Source organism: Anarrhichthys ocellatus, unplaced genomic scaffold (assembly GCF_004355925.1).
Source record: "Anarrhichthys ocellatus isolate YVR2014 unplaced genomic scaffold, GSC_Weel_1.0 scaffold312, whole genome shotgun sequence".
NCBI lineage: Eukaryota > Metazoa > Chordata > Actinopteri > Perciformes > Anarhichadidae > Anarrhichthys > Anarrhichthys ocellatus.
In genome coordinates this window covers 14,821-36,516 of record NW_022280322.1, presented here as the reverse complement: position 1 = coordinate 36,516, position 21,696 = coordinate 14,821, and the positions used below count along the sequence as shown (strand labels likewise).

At 46.8% G+C, this 21,696-nt stretch overlaps 1 protein-coding gene across 1 annotated transcript in view; it reads right to left on the bottom strand.

The window, feature by feature from the left end:
* LOC116401275 (metallophosphoesterase domain-containing protein 1-like) overlaps window positions 1-21,002 on the bottom strand; it is a 41,108-nt gene extending 20,106 nt beyond the window's left edge. The window contains exons 1-2 of the mRNA XM_031879599.1: window positions 20,967-21,002; window positions 3,814-3,883 (exon numbers count right to left, since the gene is read on the bottom strand). Of these exons, the coding sequence (XP_031735459.1) occupies window positions 3,814-3,815 (2 nt within the window). The 5' untranslated portion in view covers window positions 3,816-3,883; window positions 20,967-21,002. The remainder of the gene's footprint in view (window positions 1-3,813; window positions 3,884-20,966) is intronic.
* Between the last annotated feature and the right edge of the window lie 694 nt (window positions 21,003-21,696).

Genomic DNA, 21,696 nt, shown 5'->3' with positions numbered 1-21,696 from the left:
ATGTGATGGGCTGGCATTTGTTATGGGCTCTTTCTTTTTTTAAAAAGGAGACAATAGATGTCTGTGTGTATATCTTCAGTAGACAAACAACAGTGTTCAAAAGCGTTACTTTCATGACACACACACATATACTGGCTATATTCTTAAATGCTTTTTCAAGACTTAACAAAAACAGGGCAATGCACAGCTCCTTGCTTAACTTTTTGAGCTTGCATGTATCACCGGGTGTGTATTAGTGTGTGTCTCAGGAATGGAGGCCCGCTCGTATGACTGGAGTCAGTCCATGAATCATTAAAGGCCTCTGCCGAGAACTGCCGAGCACCCATGCCTGCCTCTCTCCCTCTCGTTCATCTCTCCCCCTCTTCCCTGTCCGTCTCCTTTTGACACATTACTCCTCTCTCCCTCTTCGCTTCACTCCTAGTTAGTTGGGGGGGGGGGGGGGGCAACCAGCTGCCAGGAGAGCAGCTTGGTCTCTGAGAGGGAATATTTAAAAAGCAAGTGAACAGTGAAGGTATTCTGAGGCCCAGCAGGGAAAAGAGAGGCAGAGTTTGGAGACAAGGTAAAGCACAGGGGTATCAAACTATAGTGCTTTTTGAATATCTGCCAAACTGTGTCCAAGGCATAAAATGCTGGCACTGATTTTTCTTTTATCACATATTTCCTCAGTCATAGCAGCATTAATTAATTTTCTGGCCTCCTATGTAGGGATGGGTATTGTTAGGCTTTTATCGATACTAGATACTTAAAAGTTCCAAAATCTTTAAAATACATTCTCAGCTAAACAATTAGCTAAGTGATTAGCTTTCATTTATTAACCTATTCTTATGATCAAACTCCGTATTACATCGTTACCTGCAGTGGACGAGGATGGACAGCTGCTCAATAAACAGAAGAAAACTGCACATTGATGTTCTGCTTGTTGGCTACATGTTGTGATGAACTGCTGCCGTTTCCTCCTTTACTTGTGAGGCTTTTATTTATGACAACGAGAGTTCTCAGCATCTACCGGAGTAAAATGTAGCCACACTTTGGGTCTTTTTCTGCTCTCTGCCATGATGTGTGTCTCACACTGTACTGAGCCGGAGTGTGTGTCAGAGTAAAGCACAAAGTCAAAGAGAGAGGAGGTTTGAGACAAGGAGATCCCACCTCGGAACTTCTAAAGTACCGATAGCAGATCCGTTATAAAAGTATTGAGTTGAGCAGCTTTAAGGTTCAAATTCTGCTTCTTTTTTGACGTTTGATTTTGTATATTCATACAATGACACACATGTTAACTAACAACTTTTGTTTATGTATCAAAACCTGATCTGAATGAGCCAAACTGTCATACTGGGTAACATGAACACACACATCATAGTTCATTTTGACTCAATCCCTTTCACACCAACCTTCTGTCCCACAAATACACACACAAAAAAAAAAAAAAAAAAAAAAAAAAAAAAAAAAAAAAAAAAAAAAAACAAAAAAAACAAATGTAGATTAATCCACCACTAAAAATAGTCCCTCCAGTTTGAGTAACATTTGTTTAAAACTACTGTGACCAGCTGTCACCAGAGAAAAAACATCAAAGTAATTGTGACCTTATTTCAAAGATTATATCATTAGTAGGAACTAACAGTTTGAACACATATTGGTTTTGGTCTTTTTATGAGATTTATTGATGATAAACTGAATAAAGCAGCCTATTCAGGGTTTTAAAATAAAACGCTGTTAAAGTTGTATGAAATAAAAGTAAAACTATGGTATCATTACTGCAGCTCAGGTCTGATATATTGGCACCAATACCAAAACTTTTCAGATTCAGACATACAAGAAAGAAGAAAGAAAAATACAGCAAACACACACAAAAGAGATGGCGGAGGAGGAGGTGAGGAAGGGCCGTGGTTGTGGGGTAAGAAATTAAAATAGATTACTGTAACAAGGTCCATCCTAATGTGTAACACAGACCCCGTGCTAATCACTACATGCACTGACACAGTGAAAACACCCAACCATGATCAGACTCTGCTAGATTTAATTAACTACTCATGACTTAACGACCCTAATAACAGCTTGGGAGGCAGGTTGGGGGAGTGGAGCTTGGCGGTCCTCTTACACACACACACATTTGTGGAGCGATTTTTCTTCTGTGTTTGATATGCAGCAGATACATGAAATAGCTTATTGATAAATGCAGTCACCTATTTATCTAAGTGCTTTCCCACAACCTTATTTCCAAACTTTCATTGCCTGACATCTATCTCCTTCAACTGACAATGTGGATGTTTCTGAATCAAAAATATATTTCATATGAGCCTTGTATAACACTTGCAAGGCACAATGCCACGTGGTTAACATTGTGTAAGCATTGATTAGGTTAGAGCAACAAAGCTACTTGGTTAAAAATATAATGGTTTCTGTAAAAATAGGATAAGAACGTACAACGTAATGTGAAGATGTAACGTAACAGCTTAACGTAATAACATAATGCTGTAACGTAATATAGCAACGTAATGTAAGAACGTAGCCTAACAACGCAACCTGACAAAGCAACCTAACATAATAAAGTAACTAAAAGTAACACAATGTAATGTAACAACCATAACTCAAGAATTATAATAACAGCCCTTAACAAACTCTTAAATAACACTATGTAACAAGTGTAACACCTAATAGCATAAAGTCAACATTTACTTTAGGTTCCAAACAAACAGCACCCTCCTTGGTGAAAAATCCAACTCAATCACCACCTCTTCCACCTATCCTTGGTGGAGTTTCTCGTTCGTGATACTCGCTATGATTACCACGTTACTTTCTATGACAGCAGCTTGATATACTACGTCACTTGCAGACAGAAGCCAGGTTTCCCTCACTGCTTCCTGTGCTTCCCCTGCCACATCAGTGGCTGATATAAGGTACGATGGGGCGACTGTGGCACCGAATTAGAGAGGTTCGATCCCCGGCTCTTCCGGTCCGAATTTCGAAGTGTCCTCTGGCAAGACCCTGAAGCCCAAATTGCTCCCTATGTGAATGAGCATTAGTTTAGATCCTGATCAGCAGTGTGTGCGAATGTATAACAGAGTTTTGAGTCGTTGGAGGAATTGAAGGGTGCTATTCAAATCTAAGTCCATTTAACAAATTTGGGGCTTTCGTTGGCTCCACAAACACTTTATATCTTCTTTGAATGCCATATCTAAAAGCATAACAACTCCAACTGAGTAATTACAGCTACAAGATCCAAACACACTTTTAAAAGTATGAAGTAGCTAATTAGAGTTCCAAAAGGTTCCTCCAACAGTCTGTGGCTAGACTTACTGACAGCCACAAGTGTTCAGGAATTAAATTGTGAGTTATTGACATGAACTGAACAATATTAAAGTCTAGCCTTGAATGACAAGACCTGCCACAAAAGAATGGCAGCATAAGAGCCATTGTTCCCTAAAAAAAACACACCTCTGATCTGATGACGACACAAGTCAGAAAACAGGGTCAGGATCAGAAGGCTGGTGGGTTTACCGGGAGTCAGGCAAGGCGGGTAGAACAGGGGCAGGCAGGATCGGTAACAGGAGATCAGTCCGTGAGAGTGTGCTGGAGAGTCTGACATAGAACCGAAGAACAATCTGGCAAATGTGTCTGGGATGCAGGAGTCTATAAAGGGGCTTGATTACTGATCAGAGGCAGGTGAGTGAACAGGTGAAGGGAGTTTAGACTAATGAGGAGGGAGTGACTGACAATAAGAGTGAGGAGGGTGTGGAGCTGAACTGTGACAGACAGTTAGAACTCAATAAACACGGCGGCGGCTAGTGGACACAAACAGGCAAAATGGGCACTCACATAGCCTGAGGTGGTACATGGACAGCATGTGAGAGTTTGACTCGGTCGGCCCACTCAGCACAGCGGGGCACTGAGAGGGACGCAGAGAGGGAACAAGTTGTTTTACATGTTGCAGGGAGACAGTTCTTCAATTTCATAATTTTTTTTGCGACTGAAAACCAGTGCAGACAAACACCATTCGATTACCCCGTTCGCACACAGACTTTGATGTTTAATCGCGGGGCAGCACAGGCGTGCGAGTCGGCCTGCCATAGAAGGCTGATCCTCACAGCAGGAATACAGAGAGAGACAGAGACTTAGACACTGAATGACAGCAGGGAAGAGAGACAGACAGTACAGGAGGATGCGAAAGACGCATTCCATAATTAATACAGAAAATAAGACGAGAGGGAGAGAATAAGCGGGAAAGCTATGGGTGACAGCACGATGAGGGAGTTAAAGAAAGAAGGAGAGGAATTGGGGAGTAAAGGGAGGAGGGACTGAAACAGTGCGGGAGGGGCGGATGGGGTGAGGAAGGAGGGGAGGAAGACAGTGCTGGAAGGCAGAGTATATCTGACTCTGACAATAAGGAGGATTAGAGATGTGACGGAGACTCGCCTGCAGCGCCATTATCACTGTGTGTGTGTGTGTGAGTGTCTGTGTGTGTGTTGCCCCAACACCATTCACTCCATCCATCCCCAACTTTGGGTTGCAAAGTTTTGTGCAACCCAATACTTTGCTTGGGTTGCACAAAATGTTCTCTATATTGTTTATTGGACAAATTGGTGGGACAAACCCTCAATTAATCAATACCCCAATCTCACAAATATTAAACATCTGCAATTCCATGACAACTAGGCAAACTCCATCTGCTGAAGAATAACATGTGATGTGATTGAAAACGTTACAGATACTTAACAGACCTTGTGTTGAGAGCCGGTTCTTACAGAGAAATGAGTAAAGTTACCATGACCTGTTAACTGCGTGTGACGTGGTGGTGGCACGGAAACAATGCGGAAAGTCCACCAGGATGTTTTGTCATGTTTGGCACACACAAATTCCCAGGTTCAAATGAATCGTTTTTATTTGATGAATCAGTGTAGTGAGGAGGTTGGTGTGTGTGGGTAAAACATGGGACTTTCATCCAGGAGACTGGTGTTAGTGTCCTGTGTAAAGCCAAAAGTCAAAGAGGAGTTATTTTAAATTACATAGATTATACATAGTTTAGGGGATTCACAGATTGCTTTCGATTTTAAGGACACTATTCAATTACATTTTTTTTCCAGCACTGTCACGAACATTTTCAAATTCTTGCATGTTACCATGACGAATACCGTTTTCTTTTTATGTGCCCACACCAAGGCCATATGGTCCAATTTTAATTATTGAATCATTGTTAATTAAAAAAGAAGATCCACCAGATGGCAGGAGGATACTTTAAAACAACAGTTTGACTTTCTCAGATTTCACAATGTACACCTGAATGCACCACGACGTCCCTGTTGGCGCCCAGATGCTATAACGTACAAAACGCTCGATCAATTTTAAGTGGAGTTAGTGAGCGCTGTTTTCTTTGCAGGGGGGTTGCCTCCACTGGTTGCAGTCTCTAAATCTTCTGCAGCCTTAAAACTGTAGTTTTTCTGTCAATGACGCATACGTAAGCTGAAATAAGTCAGTTATGGTACGAGACAATAACTGCGATCCCTGCTTGAAAGTCCTGTGTTTGACCTATACTTCCATCCACACTGACCTCCCTAAACCCACTTTGTCACTCTTTATACTATGTCATCTGTCTTTTCTCCAGTCATATTTACTGCAGCCACTAGGGCAATGTATCCTCATCGGTTTGTCTGATATCCTTCAAAAAGTTACTCTTCATTAGTCCTACAAAAGCCAGCAACACGTGTCAATTTACACTTGTTAAATGCATACAGACTTTTCAAAATAAACTTCTGCCTTCACAGGAATCTCAGTTAGGTTTAGGCAACAAACCGAGGAAACCTTAGGAAAATATCCTTGTTTGGGTTAAAATAACCACAAAAGTGCCGTTACTGAAGTACGAAGTTAAGTGACAAAAACATCAACGTTGACTTCTCGTTTCACATGCGAACGAACAGCGGTCTCTTGGAAAGATCACTGTTTGCTGAACCCATGCACCTCCACTCCCGCCCGCCCTGTGTGCGCTTTAACGGCCATTATACTGCCTCGATCTTGATTACGTGGACAACATATGAAAACATTTCACGGGATAGCTACGAATTACAGTGCATTATTTTCTGTAGGTAATGCTACAAACAATGGATGAGACCACATTGCATAATTTAACGCAAACAGTCGCTGATCAAACGGCCGTATTTGACGAGTTGGGAGTGAGAACGTCCCTTAACTAAAGTAGATCACAGTTGAAGCAAGAAGTGGGTCTGCAAACTGTGTTGGATGTTGAAGAGAGACGGTTTGGGGGTCATGATTTTAATCTTTACCTTATTTGTCTTTTCCAAATAAATTTGACTAACCTGGAGGTCTGACTGCTGGTTTCTTCTTAGATCTATTTCCTGTGAGTACAACATTATCATGACCAATACGAACAATAATGCCAAAACAGTCAAAAGTCAAAATCCCGCCAATGCAGTCTGAATGCTCCACCCACCAAGCTTCTTTTAAACAGTCCCAGCATGCGCTACATTGCAACTGTGTGACTTAACGAGTCAGAGGTAAGATGAGGCTGGAAACACAGGAGAGACAGAGGATGTAGAAACTACCGTTGGCCGGATTTGAGGTGCACTACTCCTTTAATCTGCCCTTCCCCTGGCCTTGGCTCCACCTGTGTGACGCCGACTGTGTCTTCAACCCCATACCTCTCTGCTGAGAGGCAGATTGGGGACATGTTGGCCCACAGCACGATTCATGTAACTCATGGCAGGTCCCAGGACACACACATGCATGCACGCACGCACACACACACACACACACACGCACACACACACTCACACACTCTGTTTTTCTCTGTGTGTGTGAGCTCTCTGTAATGGTGTAATTGTATAAGCAGTGAGTGCAGTGGGGGTCTCAGCAGAAAGTAGCGGAAGGATTGGACAAGATTTCTAGAGCTCTGATCTACACACAGTGTTACACTAGACACAGTCTTTTCTCTGTTGATACACTAGATACTCTAGCAAACACACACACACTCACACACACACACACACATACTCAGAAACTCAGTCAAGGGCCCAGTTGGGTTCAGTTTGCCTGCGTGTGTCCAAGCATCCTGTGAATCCTGGACAAGGACACTGTGGCATCACAGAGTCCATCTGTGGGACAGAGAGTGGGGACATCTGTCCATTTGATACTCTCTCTCTCTCTCTCTCACTCACACTAACACGTATACACACACACACACACAGAGTGAGTGAACTTCATCAAAGAAACAGTGTGAGGACACAGAGAAACGTGTTTCCCTGGTCTGTGAGTGTGTGTGAGGTCTAGAGTGTGTGCTCTGCACTAGCCTGTCTGCTCACAGCTGTACTCCGCTTTCACACTCATCAGCACCCGTACACACACACACACACACACACACACACTACTGATGATGTAGAAATACGTGAAATGTGTGTTGCATGCTCACTGTTTCTTTGATGAAGCTCACTCAAATGGACGCATATGTGTGTGTATGTTTGTGTGTGTGTGCTGTAGTACTGTACTAGCACTGGCACACAGGCAGATGTCTATATCTCATAAAACAAACACTTTTAAGGGGCCAATTATTTCCATTATCAATTTATCTGATGATTATTTTATGATAAATTGATAAGGAGTTTAGTCTATAACTTTGAGGGAGGACACGTGAGGCAAAGACTGTGTCAGATGGAATAGAGGCAGGTGCATGCTGGGGTTCTAAAAAACAACAGGAAGTTCTCTTCTTTTCGTTTCACTGAAGCGTGATGGTTATATGAGTTTCCCATTTCTTTACACAGTCCTTTGCATTTTTATTGAACACTGCAAGGTCTTTTGTGTTGCAAGGGTTGGGTAGTAGAGGGCAGATATTTGGGGATCATGGTAGAATCGTTCACGTTCGCGATCCCTGTCAGGTTTATATAAACCTGCAAATTCTACCAAAGACACTGAAGCCGAGTGAAAGACAATGATGTCCAGAAGCTCAACAAACGACAGCAGCCCTCCAGTCCGGAGCAGGAAGAGAGGCCAATGCCCACCTCCAAGGCCAGCACTGACCATCATATCTCTCAATGTTGAAGGACTGTCTACAACTAAAGAACAGGAAGTTAGCTGTTGTAGTTTGGCAGCTGATTTGGGCGCTTAACAACACGGGCAGCAGTGAACGGCAGCAGCAGAGGTCGTGACACACAGCTCATGGATGCTGCACATGGATGGATGCACTGCAAACAAAAACTGGTAATAGTTTTTATGGTCCCAGTTTGCCAAAATATTAACAAATATAGTCCCAAAAAAACTAGGTTTAGGCATAGACTCAGTGGCGGCTGGTGGAAAATTTTCTAGGTAGGGCCATCCTATCAATTTCAGCAAACATCCCAGTATGATTTAATGAAAAAAAATAGTATCAAACACGCACTACTACTTTGCAGTTAAATATTTAATATTTATTCCAACACGAAAAAAAGCAGTAAATCACACTTATATAATATAATATAACATGTTTATTTATTGAGATGCCCTATGGACCTTGTTATAGGAGGTAAAGATCAGGAGAAGTAAACATGAAGTGTAAATATGAATACTGATGTTAAATTAAGCTATGAGTTTTCACTGTTAATTTACCATCTCAATTAAATGTTGATGTCTCCATGACCAAGTTAAGCAGATGAGACTGAGGACAACTATGTAGAAGAAAAGATGTTCACTTTGCCTAATATGTAGCTTGACAGAGTTCTCCATGTGTGCCCTGGTGTTCTCATGTTTCCTTACTTCCTCATCCCTCACTCCCGTAACTGTCCATGCTGAATCTGCCCCCGTTGTTTTAAAAAGCTAAATAAATTATTAGCATGACGTCATCCAGCTAGCCAAACCTGTCTGGTGTACAGCTAGTACAGAAGCTTCGCATGTACTGCTTCCCTTTCCCGCTAGTCTGCTGTCTGATTGTGGGGTCAGGCTGATCTGATATCAGCTCTTTGGCCTGCAGAATCTCCGCCAAAGTTCTCCTCTCAAACGAGACTTGGAGGAGTAGTGCTCGCGCTGGCGCTGGCACTCGCGCTCGCCTGTAGAGACTTCTCCTGACGAGAACGCGGAGATAGGGGGGCCAAATCCCCGCTGAATGTATTTGAGGGCGCTGATTGGCTAAATTGTATGTCACTCATTTATATCTTTAATCAGCAATTGGCTAAACTGCTTCATAGACTCTTTTGGGCCAAAACGATTTTGCCCCCCTAGCTGCGCGTTCTGAGACGTGTCGTGCACACAGGCGGAGAGCACAAGCAGACGAGCACACAGGCGGAGAGCACAAGCAGACGAGCACACAGGCGGAGAGGACGAGCAGGAAAAGCATATATTTTGCGCAGATATCATATTTTACACATATTACTGGGTACATTCCATAGTTCAAAAACACAAATATTTGTATAATTTATGATTATTATAATTTTTTTTTGGACCATCACCATGGCCATCACCATGTTTTTTTCGCAACCAATGAAGAGAAGTTACCATATTTGGAATGCAGATGAGTGACGTAGAGACACCGTATGTGTCTCTGATAGTGGCAGCGACCTGCCAATCACAGTTAGTCCGCCCTAAAGCATACTCTGCTTTATGGTCTATTTGACTCTAAATGAACCATAATTTACTAAATGAACATCATGCTGTGTTGAAGAAGACTTGAAACTAGAGATTGAGACCATAAACTCATGTTTACAATGTTTACTGAGGTAATAAATCAAGAGAGAAGTAGAGTCATTTTCTCATAGACTTCTATACAATCATACTTCATTTTGGAAACGAAGGAGTCGCCCCCTGCTGGTCAGTACAAAGAATACAAGTTTTAAGACACTTCCGCACTCGCTTCACTCGACAGAACCGGAGGTTGGCCCCTGGGTGTTCCTCCGCTTACCTTGTTTACCTTGTAAACAGTCACTGCTTTTAGTGATGAAAGCAGAAAACAAACATGACTGGAGAAAGCATTATGGATTCATGAGTGTTGCCAGATGTACCATAGTTATCGGGTTTGTAAGATAACTTTGTTCTCTGTGATGTACGATCAATAATGCCAAAAGTGCTATGATCTACGGTGGTTTGACAATTTTGTGACGCAAACAATTAGTGGTTGATTTTGATCTGCGGTGTCTCATTTTCATTCATTTCCAGATCGCAAAATATGGATCCTACGTCTATGTTCACGCATCTCTTCTAAGGAGACTTCTTTCCAGCCAATCATGCTCTGTGTAGGCTATGATGTTAATCATATGTGACTCAGGAGCATGGCTGCCACTCAATGCTTATTTAAGGAGAGTTTACATCACTAGTATGCTTAAAAAACACCAACGTATCTTGGTTATGATTCGCATACAATCATTTTCCTCAAAATTAGCTAATCTTAAGCCTCTGGTATGTTGGGGCCATGTGTTTGGATTCGCCATGTGCTTTGAGACAAAGGAATTTGTGATTTGGGGTTGATAAGGGCCAAACGCCCAATAAAACTATTTCACACATCCTTGTGAAATTCTGAGGTAGTTTGGTTGAGAGAACACGCCGCTGCTCTTATTGGGCCACAAAGGGCCACAGACGCCCCAGGACCCCCGTGGCTCAGCCCCTGTTTCCATAAAACAGCCTTGCTCCCCCATCTCTATGCCATTCGATGTGATTCAACACGCAACGTTGCTGTGTTTAAAAAGAAAATCCTAGGTTAAACAGTTTTATATTCACTGGATGAATCTACTGGACTGTTTCGTTGTTTTGTTTTTGTTCGCATCCTGGAAGAGCAAGCGGACAATTTTCCTGCAGAAGTGAAGAAACGGACTTCTTCAGAGAAAGAGGACGACTTCTATTTCCCATCCAAGCCGATCCATGCCGGTTACAAGGCCGAGAAATTCCCTTAACGAACTGAAGGAAATATCTCTGACACACAGAGAGTGTCGTCATCGCGCAGCACGGAGCTGTGTTGGGATCTGACTATATGGCTTCGACATGTGCTGTGGAACAAAGAGAGTCAGGCCTTCCCTTTTGCAAGAAAAGGTTTCATCCTGATTGTAGTTTGAGCACCAAACCCCCAGCTCTGAAGAAATTCACATTAGGGTGTGAGTTTCCTCCCCCCGAAAACTATGTGTTCCTGAAGGTACCTGAAAGCAGCGCTGCAATCTAATTGGCCGAGAGCCAAGACACCCCAGGACCCCTGTGGTTCAGCCACCATTCTACAAAACTACCAGCAACCCCCACCTCAATGCTTTTTCCCTTCGACCTCCGTCGAGCTAGGGAGCACACCAACGTTGTTTCCCTTTTCAACCAAATCCTAGGTTTAACAGTTTATATTCGCTGGCCGAATTCACCAAACTGTCTATTTTATCTTTGTTCGTATCCACGAAGCGAACCCCTTTTTAGTCCTGCAGAAGTGAAGAAGCAAGACTTCTTCAGAGAGAGAGAGAGAGAGAACTTCCAATCTCCACCAAGCGCCTCGTTTGCTCCGGACATAAGGACGCGAAAATCCCTTATCCAGACAACAGCGAATCTCTCCTACCGAGAGAACACCTCCCGCAGCCGCGCTGCCTGGGCCCAACGAAGCTCAGAAGAACCTCTCAGAAGAACCCCCCTCAATCATCACGATTGCATCGTACCGTAAGGTGAAATAGAGTTAGAGAGAGTTCATTTGTGTTTATTTTATGTTTGTGTGCTTAAAGTACTGTTCATTTTTATAACGTGGTATATGCTTTATGATCACCGACACTGGCGATCCCTGAAATTGCTAGTGTTGTGTAGAAGTTACCGTGTATTCTATGCTACCGTGATTCGTGTCGAGACAGCCGCAGTGAGGTCGAAGTTGCTTCTCATCAGTTCAGGAGGTCAGAACCGCCGGCTGAGACAAAGAGTCGCGGTTCTTGCTCCCCTGGCTGAGAGAGCAATCTTCCGTACTCCAGCGCGGCGCAGAGGATCTTAATCTTTTTTTTTATTTCATTTTGTTTTGTTCCTTTCCCTTCTCTTTTACTAATCCACACACACACACACACACACACACACACACACACACACACACACACACACACACACACACACACACACATATAGCTTTGAGCTAATGTAGCTACTTTGCTAAACGGCTACCGGCACGTATAGACGCCAGGTCTCCTGTTGGCTATCCGCCATTTTTGAGTCTCACGCATGAGAGACGTCACTACGTCCCAACTACGTCATACGTCGCTGAGCTGTTCCCTCGCTCCTCCCCCTTACGCACACACACACACACACACACACACACACACACGCGCACACACACTTCCCCCCCTCTTTTCAATCGTCTGTTGATTTTAGATAGCGTGCTCATGAATGTATAGTTGTTGTTAGTTTAGATATTAGTTGACTAGATCATTAATATTAGAACGTAATAAACTGTTATATTTTAAAGAGCAGCTGTCTGTGATTACTTTGTGCATGTATTGTGATAATAGCTGTATATGTGGTCTGTGCTCAAACTTAAACCTTCACTTTCACTCTGAATGTGTAATAGTACTCAGACTATTGACATTGCGAGAATGATGAACACTAATTATGAGACTTAGTTTTATCGTTTGGTTATTGGTCCCTGTTCGCAGGGTGGTGCCCCGTTATTATTAATAATCATTAATAATTGTTACTGACATTAATAATTCTATTGATGTCAAGAATTTAGTTTCTTAGATGCTGATAACCCAAACATGCTCCTTTACGTTCCCAACATATTGGTGCCCCCTTTTTGAGGCTATGTTATTCCCAACAGCTGCGTAGCCTGAGTCAGCATAGAAACTCAGAAGGACCGCATCGACCGCCACGAAATCGACTCATAGTAAGGCAAATAGAGTCTGAGCAGATTTAGTCTGTTGTGTTTCTTATCTTGTTTGTGTTGCTTAAGTTACTTTGCCATTTTTATAACGTGGTGTATGCTCAACAATCGCCGAGATGAACGACCGAGATCGTTAATGCTGTGTATTTCAATTCTGCTGCAATCGTGTTGAGATGTTTCATCGCTGGTGAGGCCGGAAGTTGTTTCTCATCAGTTCAGAGGTCAGGACCGTGGCTGTGCGAATCAGAGAGTCGTCAGCTCTGTTTCTGTAGATGAGAGAGCAATCTTCTGTACTCCACCACGGCGGGGAGGATCTTAATTTGTTTTTTGGAGGATTTATTTTGTTTTGTTTGCTTTCTCTCTTCTTTTACTAACCCCCACACACATATAGCTTTAAGCTAATGTAGCTCAGGAGTTGCGCTAATGGCTTCAGACACGTGTAGATAACGAGATCTCTATTGTCTACCGCCATTTTAGACTTCGCCACGTTTTAGATTACATCATACGTTGTCTGAGCTTTTCACTCGCCCTCCCCTACACACACACTGCATGCAAACACACACACACACACACACACACACACACACACACTTCCTGTCTGTGATTACTTTGTGCATGTGTATTTTGATAATAGCTGGATATGTGGTCTGTGGCTCGAACTTAAACCTTCACTTTCACTCTGAATGTGTAATAGTACTTTGACTATTTACATTGTGAGTGAACACTAATTATGAGACTTAATTTATAGTTTGTTATTGGTCCCTGTTCGCAGGGTGGTGCCCCGTTATTATCCATCCATCCATCCATTTTCCTCCACTTATCCGGGGTCGGGTCGCGGTGGCAACAGGCCAAGCAGGCTGACCCAGACTTCCCTCTCACCGGCAACATGTTCCAGCTCATTCTGGGGGATCCCGAGGCGTTCCCAGGCCAGCTGGGAGATGTAATCCCTCCAGCGTGTTCTGGGTCTTCCCCGGGGTCTCTTCCCAGTTGGACATGCCTGGAAAACCTCCAGTGGGAGGCGTCCAGGAGGCATCCTAATTAGATGCCCGAACCACCTCAGCTGACTCCTTTCGACGCGAAGGAGTGGCGACTCGACTCCAAGCTCCCTCCTGATGACCGAGCTCCTTACCCTATCTCTAAGGCTGAGCCTGGCCACCCTACGGAGGAAGCTCATTTCGGCCGCTTGTAACCGCGACCTTGTCCTTTCGGTCACGACCCAGAGTTCGTGACCATAGGTGAGGGTAGGAACGTAGACCGAGTGGTAAATTGAGAGCTTTGCCTTCCGGCTCAGCTCCCTCTTCACCAAGACGGTCCGGTGCAGCGCCTGCTTTACTGCTGCAGCCGCACCGATCCATCTGTCGATCTCCCGCTCCATCTTACCCTCACTCGTGAACAAGACCCCAAGATACTTGAACTCCTTCGCTTGAGGTAGGCCCTCCGTCCCCACCTGGAGGGAGCAATCCACAGGTTTCCGGCAGAGCATCATGGCCTCAGATTTGGAGGTGCTAACTCTCATCCCCGCCGCTTCACACTCGGCTGCAAACCGCCCCAGTGAATGCTGGAGGTCACGATCTGAGGAGGCTAACAGGACCACATCATCTGCAAACAGCAGACAGGCGATCCCGAGACCCCCGAACCTGACGTTCTCCACCCCCAGGCTGCGCCTAGATATCCTGTCCATGAAAGTCACGAACAGGACCGGAGACAAAGGGCAGCCCTGGCGGAGGCCAACACCCACCGGGAACGTGTCTGACTTATTGCCGAGAATGCGGACCCAGCTCCTACTGCAGTCGTACAGAGACCGGATCGCCTGTTGTAACGGGTCCGGCACCCCATACTCCCGCAGCACCCCCCACAAGAACCCCCGAGGGACCCGGTCGAAAGCCTTCTCCAAGTCCACAAAGCACATGTAGACTGGTTGGGCAAACTCCCAGAACCCCTCCAGTAGTCTTGCGAGGGTAAAGAGCTGGTCCACTGTTCCACGGCCGGGACTGAATCCGCATTGCTCCTCTTGTATCTGAGGTTCGACAAACGGTCGGAGCCTCCTTTCCAGCACCCTGGCATAAGCCTTCCCCGGGAGGCTGAGTAGTGTGATACCCCGGTAATTCGAGCACACCCTCCGGTCCCCCTTTTTGAAAATGGGAACCACCACCCTGGTCTGCCAGTCCATGGGCACTGATCCCGACCCCCATGCGACATTGAAGAGGCGTGTCAGCCAGGACAGCCCAACTATGTCCAGCGCTTTCAGCATCTCAGGGCGGATGTCATCCACCCGAGGCGCCTTGCCACCAAGGAGCTTTTTAACTACCTCAGCGGCCTCTGCCAGGGATATGGGTGAGCCTCCCCCTAGATCTTCAGGCGCTTCCTCCTCTGCAGAGGACATGTTGGTCGGGTTTAGGAGTTCCTCAAAGTGCTCTTTCCACCGCCCGACGATGTCCCCTGTCCGGGTCAGCAGTTCCCCCCCCCTGCTGAGAACAGCCTGGGGTAAGCCCTGCTTTCCCTTCCTGAGCCGTCGGATAGTTTGCCAGAACCTCCTTGAGGCCAACCGAAAGTCCTTCTCCATGGCTTCCCCGAACTCCTCCCATACCCGAGTTTTAGCATTCGTGACCACCGCAGCTGCAGCCCTTCTGGACTGCCGGTACCTGTCAGCCAGGTACACTTATGAGCCACCTTATGTTCGAACATGGTGTTCGTTATGGCCAAACCATGGCACGCACAGAAGTCCAATAACGAGACACCATTCGGGTTCAGATCGGGCAAGCCGTTCCTCCCAATCACCCCCCGCCAGGTTTCTCCATCATTGCCCACGTGAGCATTGAAGTCCCCCAGGAGAACTATGGAGTCGGTAGGTGGCGCCCTTTCCAGGACCCCTCCCACCGACTCCAAGAAGGCCGGATACTCTGAACTGCTGTTTGGTGCGTAAGCACAAACCACAGTCAGAGCCTTGCTCCCCGCAACCCGTAGGCGCATGGAGGCGACCCTCTCGTTCTCCCGGGAGAACTCCAACACAGCGGCACTCAGCCGGGGGCTCGTGAGTATCCCCACTCCCGCCCGGCGCCTCTCACCTTGGGCGACTCTGGAAAAGGACAAAGTCCAACCTCTCTCCAGGAGCTTGGTTCCAGAGCCAGCGCTGTGTGTGGAGGTGAGTCCAACTATATCTAGCTGGTATCGCTCCACCTCCTGCACCAGCTCTGGCTCTTTCCCCGCTAGCGAGGTGACGTTCCACGTCCCTAGAGCTAGTCTATGCCGCCGGCGATCGGCTCGCCCAGGCCTCCCGCCTGACCCGCCGCCCGGTCTGCATTGCACCCGACCCCGATGCTTGTCCCTGCGGGTGGTGGGTCCACAGGGTGGCTGCTCCATGCTGTTTATTCGGGCTGAGCCCGACCGGGCCCCATGGGCGAAGGCCCGGCCACCAGACGCTCGCCGACGAGCTCCCCTCCTGGGTCTGGCTCCGGGAGGGTGCCCCGGTTTCCCTGGTCCGGGCGAGGTGGCTAAAGTCCGTGGGCTGCTTATCATTAGGGTTGTTTGAACCGCTCTTAGTCTGGGCTCTCCCCCGAGACCTGTTTGCCTTGGGAGACCCTACCAGGGGCTAATGCCCCGGACAACATAGCTCCCAGGATCACTGAGCCACTCAAACTCCTCCACCACGTTAAGGTGGCGATTCGTTAATAATCTTACTGACATTAATAATTCTATTGATGTCAATAATTTTGTTTTCTTATATGCTGATAACTCAAACACGCTCCTCTTCGTTCCCAACAGGTACAATAGTTCAATATTTCCCATGTGGCAACGCTGATTGATAATTCTCGGTCATTTAATGTCCACTTTGAGCAGGGCTACAGTGTATTTGAATTATACACAGTACCGTCATTTCATTTACAGTCATTTCAAAAGCGTTTGAAAGAGTTGTACGGTAATTTGAAACAATCTATTCAGTAAATAGCGAAGCTGTCTGTTTCAAAACTTTATAATCATGTATTCAAATGCAAATAAGCTATAAAGCTAAATAAAAGAAAAGAACAAAGAAAAATAATTAATTAAATAGACAAAAATATGAGTTATAATAATCATCTGCTTATTCTGATCAATTTGACCGGTACAGACGTGATTACTATAAACTGTTTCCACTGTAAATCATTTAATATTCTTTCAGCAGGAAAAGTTTGTCCAACCAGAGCTGTGCACTACAAAACAACTCTCTAGCTGAAAACATCTGTGAATAATCTGCCTTCCTCTTCTCAGACAGATTCTATTCCCAATCCATCCCCCGAGTGATTGCTGTCACTGGCAGCTGCCTCCAAAAACTGCACCGCCATCACACCAACTTCCTCTCATTTAAATCCATCCATCCATCCATCTACACCGTATATCCATCCATCCATCCCCAAGGCTGTACAATGTGCTTGTTTGCTGAAACACTGAAATATCAGACCTCGAGGCATGCGTCAATTACACACACACACACACACACACACACACACACACACACACACACACAAACACAAACACACACACCTGGCAGGTCTCAGTCCCCTGGATGTTTCCTGCTTTTAGTCAAAGAAAGTCTGCTGCCGTAGATGGGTGGAAGTGTGGGCAGAAAAAGAAGAAACCGGAGGAGAAGGGATGAGTAGCGATGGATAGGCAGACAAAGAGAATAACGCAGAGCAAGAAGTGGAGGAATAGGAGGATAGGGGGAAAAAAGATAAATGAGATACAACAATGCACCAAGATGCGAGGAATGAAAGCAAAGACAGATGCAGAGAGGGGGAAGTAGGATGGAGCCGGACAGGCAGAGGTAAGGAATGATATACAGGATTAGTGACAGATGAATAGCCGAGTCCCCTGTTCCTGCTCTCCTCTGCTGTCATGACTCTAACTCCCCCTCCATCTTTTCATCTCATCTGCTGCTTTTTGCTCTCCAGTCCAGTCTGATGTCAGGAGAGCCAAAACCGATTCCAGCCGTCCCGGGTAGGGTTTCATGTCACATCCTCAGTTCAGTAGATGTGGTCCTACGAGGAGTGTGATCAAACTATTTGTATATTTAGTTTTGAACTACAGATGGTGACAGAGCCATTCTTCAGTGAAGGTAGATCACAAATAGACTAAATCAAATATTCAAAAACAAGATTAAAGTTTTATGACTGCATCAAATCACACAGAAGATTCTAGGGGCTCCATGCATCATTTCACACGCATTGAATTCATGACTGTATTTCTGTCCGTAATCTTTGAAAACTCGACCAGAACTAAAAATAAAGTTCTGTAGAATTGAACAAAGCTTGAGCAGACAATGCTTGCAATGATGGATCTGTCAACAGCTCTGTCGGGTCATTAAAAGGTGGTTAAAGGTAGGGTTGGTAATCTTTTTAAAAAAACGTTTTGATATTTTTGTTAAATTTTTCATTGCATCCTGACAGCAATCAATGAATGACAAAAAAAGCCTTGAAAGGTATTGTAATGAAGATCATGTGCGACTACCTAAAGTTGTTAAACCTCTAAAGAGTGGCTCCAGATTTAATAAAATGATCATAGTCTGAAAACAAGATTTTGACATTAATGGCAAGTTCACTTATTGAAGATTGGTCATCTTAATTAAGTCACCATGAAGACCCTTATTGTTTCAGTTGGTCTTATTCCCAAACCAAGTTTCAATTAAACTATCCATCCATACATCCATTTTCCTCCGCTTATCCGGGGTCGGGTCGCGGTGGCAGCAGGCCAAGCAGGCTGACCCAGACCTCCCTCTCACCGGCAACATGTTCCAGCTCATTCTGGGGGATCCCGAGGCGTTCCCAGGCCAGCTGGGAGATGTAATCTCTCCAGCGTGTTCTGGGTCTTCCCCGGGGTCTCTTCCCAGTTGGACATGCCTGGAAAACCTCCAGTGGGAGGCGTCCAGGAGGCATCCTAATTAGATGCCCGAACCACCTCAGCTGACTCCTTTCGACGTGAAGGAGTAGCGGCTCGACTCCAAGCTCCCTCCTGATGACCGAGCTCCTTACCCTATCTCTAAGGCTGAGCCCGGCCACCCTACGGAGGAAACTCATTTCGGTCGCTTGTAGCCGCGACCTTGTCCTTTCGGTCATGACCCAGAGTTCGTGACCATAGGTTAGGGTAGGAACGTAGACCGCGTGGTAAATTGAGAGCTTTGCCTTCCCGCTCCATCTTACCCTCACTCGTGAACAAGACACAAGAACAGGACACAGCTCCTACTGCAGTCGTACAGAGACCGGATCGCCTGTTGTAACGGGTCCGGCACCCCATACTCCCGCAGCACCCCCCACAAGAACCCCCGAGGGACCCGGTCGAAAGCCTTCTCCAAGTCCACAAAGCACATGTAGACTGGTTGGGCAAACTCCCAGAACCCCTCCAGTAGTCTTGCGAGGGTAAAGAGCTGGTCCACTGTTCCACGGCCGGGACGGAATCCGCACTGCTCCTCTTGAATCCGAGGTTCGGCAAGCGGTCGGAGCCTCCTTTCCAGCACCCTGGCATAAGCCTTCCCCGGGAGGCTGAGTAGTGTGATACCCCGGTAATTCGAGCACACTCTCCGGTCCCCCTTTTTGAAGATGGGAACCACCACCCCGGTCTGCCATTCAATGGGCACTGATCCCGACCCCCATGCGACATTGAAGAGGCGTGTCAGCCAGGACAGCCCAACTATGTCCAGCGCTTTCAGCATCTCAGGGCGGATGTCATCCACCCGAGGCGCCTTGCCACCAAGGAGCTTTTTAACTACCTCAGCGACCTCTGCCAGGGATATGGGTGAGCCTCTCCCTAGGTCCTCAGGCGCTGCCTCCTCTGCAGAGGACATGTTGGTCGGGTTTAGGAGTTCCTCAAAGTGCTCTTTCCACCGCCCGACGATGTCCCCCGTCAGCAGTTCCCCCCCCCTGCTGAGAACAGCCTGGGGTAAGCCCTGCTTTCCCTTTCTGAGCCGTCGGATGGTTTGCCAGAACCTCCTTGAGGCCAACCGAAAGTCCTTCTCCATGGCCTCCCCGAACTCCTCCCATACCCGAGTTTTAGCATTCGCGACCACCGCAGCTGCAGCCCTTCTGGCCTGCCGGTACCTGTCAGCTGCTTCAGGAGACCCCTGGGCCAACCAGGCCTTGAAGGTCTCCTTCTTCAGCTTGACGGCTTCCCTCACCTCCGGTGTCCACCACCGGGTTCTCGGGTTGCCGCTATGACAGGCACCGATGACCTTCCGGCCACAGCTCCTAGCGGCCGCGTCCACAATAGAGGCTTTGAACATGGTCCATTCGGATTCCGTGTCCCCAACCTCCCTCGGGATGTGTGAGAAGTTCTTCCGGAGGTGGGAGTTAAAGACCTCCCGGACAGGGTCCTCCGCCAGACGTTCCCAGTTCACCCTCACTACATGTTTGGGCTTGCTGGGTCTCTCCAACCGGTTCCCCTGCCATCTGATCCAACTCACCACCAGGTGGTGATCAGTTGACAGCTCTGCTCCTCTCTTCACCCGAGTGTCCAAGACATACGGCCGCAAATCAAATGATACGATTACAAAGTCGATCATTGATCCGGCCTAAGGTGTTCTGGTACCAGGTACACTTATGAGCCACCTTATGTTCGAACATAGTGTTCGTTATGGCCAAACCGTGGCACGCACAGAAGTCCAATAACGAAACACAATTCGGGTTCAGATCGGGCAAGCCGTTCCTCCCAATCACCCCCCGCCAGGTTTCTCCGTCATTGCCCACGTGAGCGTTGAAGTCCCCCAGGAGAACTATGGAGTCGGTAGGCGGCGCCCTTTCCAGGACCCCTCCCACCGACTCCAAGAAGGCCGGATACTCTGAACTGCTGTTTGGTGCGTAAGCACAAACCACAGTCAGAGCCTTGCTCCCCGCAACCCGTAGGCGCATGGAGGCGACCCTCTCGTTCTCCGGGGAGAACTCCAACACAGCGGCGCTCAGCCGGGGGCTCGTGAGTATCCCCACTCCCGCCCGGCGCCTCTCACCTTGGGCAACTCCGGAAAAGGACAAAGTCCAGGGCCAACGCTGTGTGTGGAGGTGAGTCCAACTATATCTAGCTGGTATCGCTCCACCTCCTGCACCAGCTCTGGCTCTTTCCCCGCTAGCGAGGTGACGTTCCACGTCCCTAGAGCTAGTCTATGCTGCCGGCGATCGGCATGCCCGGGCCTCCTGCCCGACCTGCCGCCTGGTCTGCATTGCACCTGACCCCGATGCTTGTCCCTGCGGGTGGTGAGTCCACAGGGTGGCTGCTCCATGGTGTTTCTTCGGGCTGAGCCCGACCGGGCCCCATGGGCGAAGGCCCGGCCACCAGACGCTCGCCTACGAGCTCCCCTCCTGGGTCTGGCTCCGGGAGGGTGCCCCGGTTTCCCTGGTCTGGGCGAGGTGGCTGAAGTCCGTGGGCTAACTGTCATAAGGGTTGTTTTGAACCGCTCTTAGTCTGGGCTCTCCCCTGAAACCTGTTTGCCTTGGGAGACCCTACCAGGGGCTAATGCCCCGGACAACATAGCTCCCAGGATCACTGAGCCACTCAAACTCCTCCACCACGTTAAGGTGGCGATTCGCGGAGGAGTAATTAAACTAGTGCAAACCATTTGACACACAGTAAGTGTGGAGATCTCAGGGGCCCTTGAGTTCTGAGGCCCTAATGCGGTTGGTAACCCAGCCCACCTTCTTATTGATTTCATCCCCACAGTATATCTATCGCTGACTGTAGGAGTCTCTAATTAATATTCTACCAGTCAGCAAAAGGAGATAGTAGATGAGTGGTTATTATAACCCTCTAATTGGGATCAACTGGTCGTTGAAAAAATAATTAAGCCTATTTCATCGGGTCCCTAGAACCTACTTTAAAGGAAAACCCATATTCGATTAGGTTCAATTGTGCCTTGAGAAAAAAAACACAATTTCAGTGTTCCAACTCTTAGACTTTTT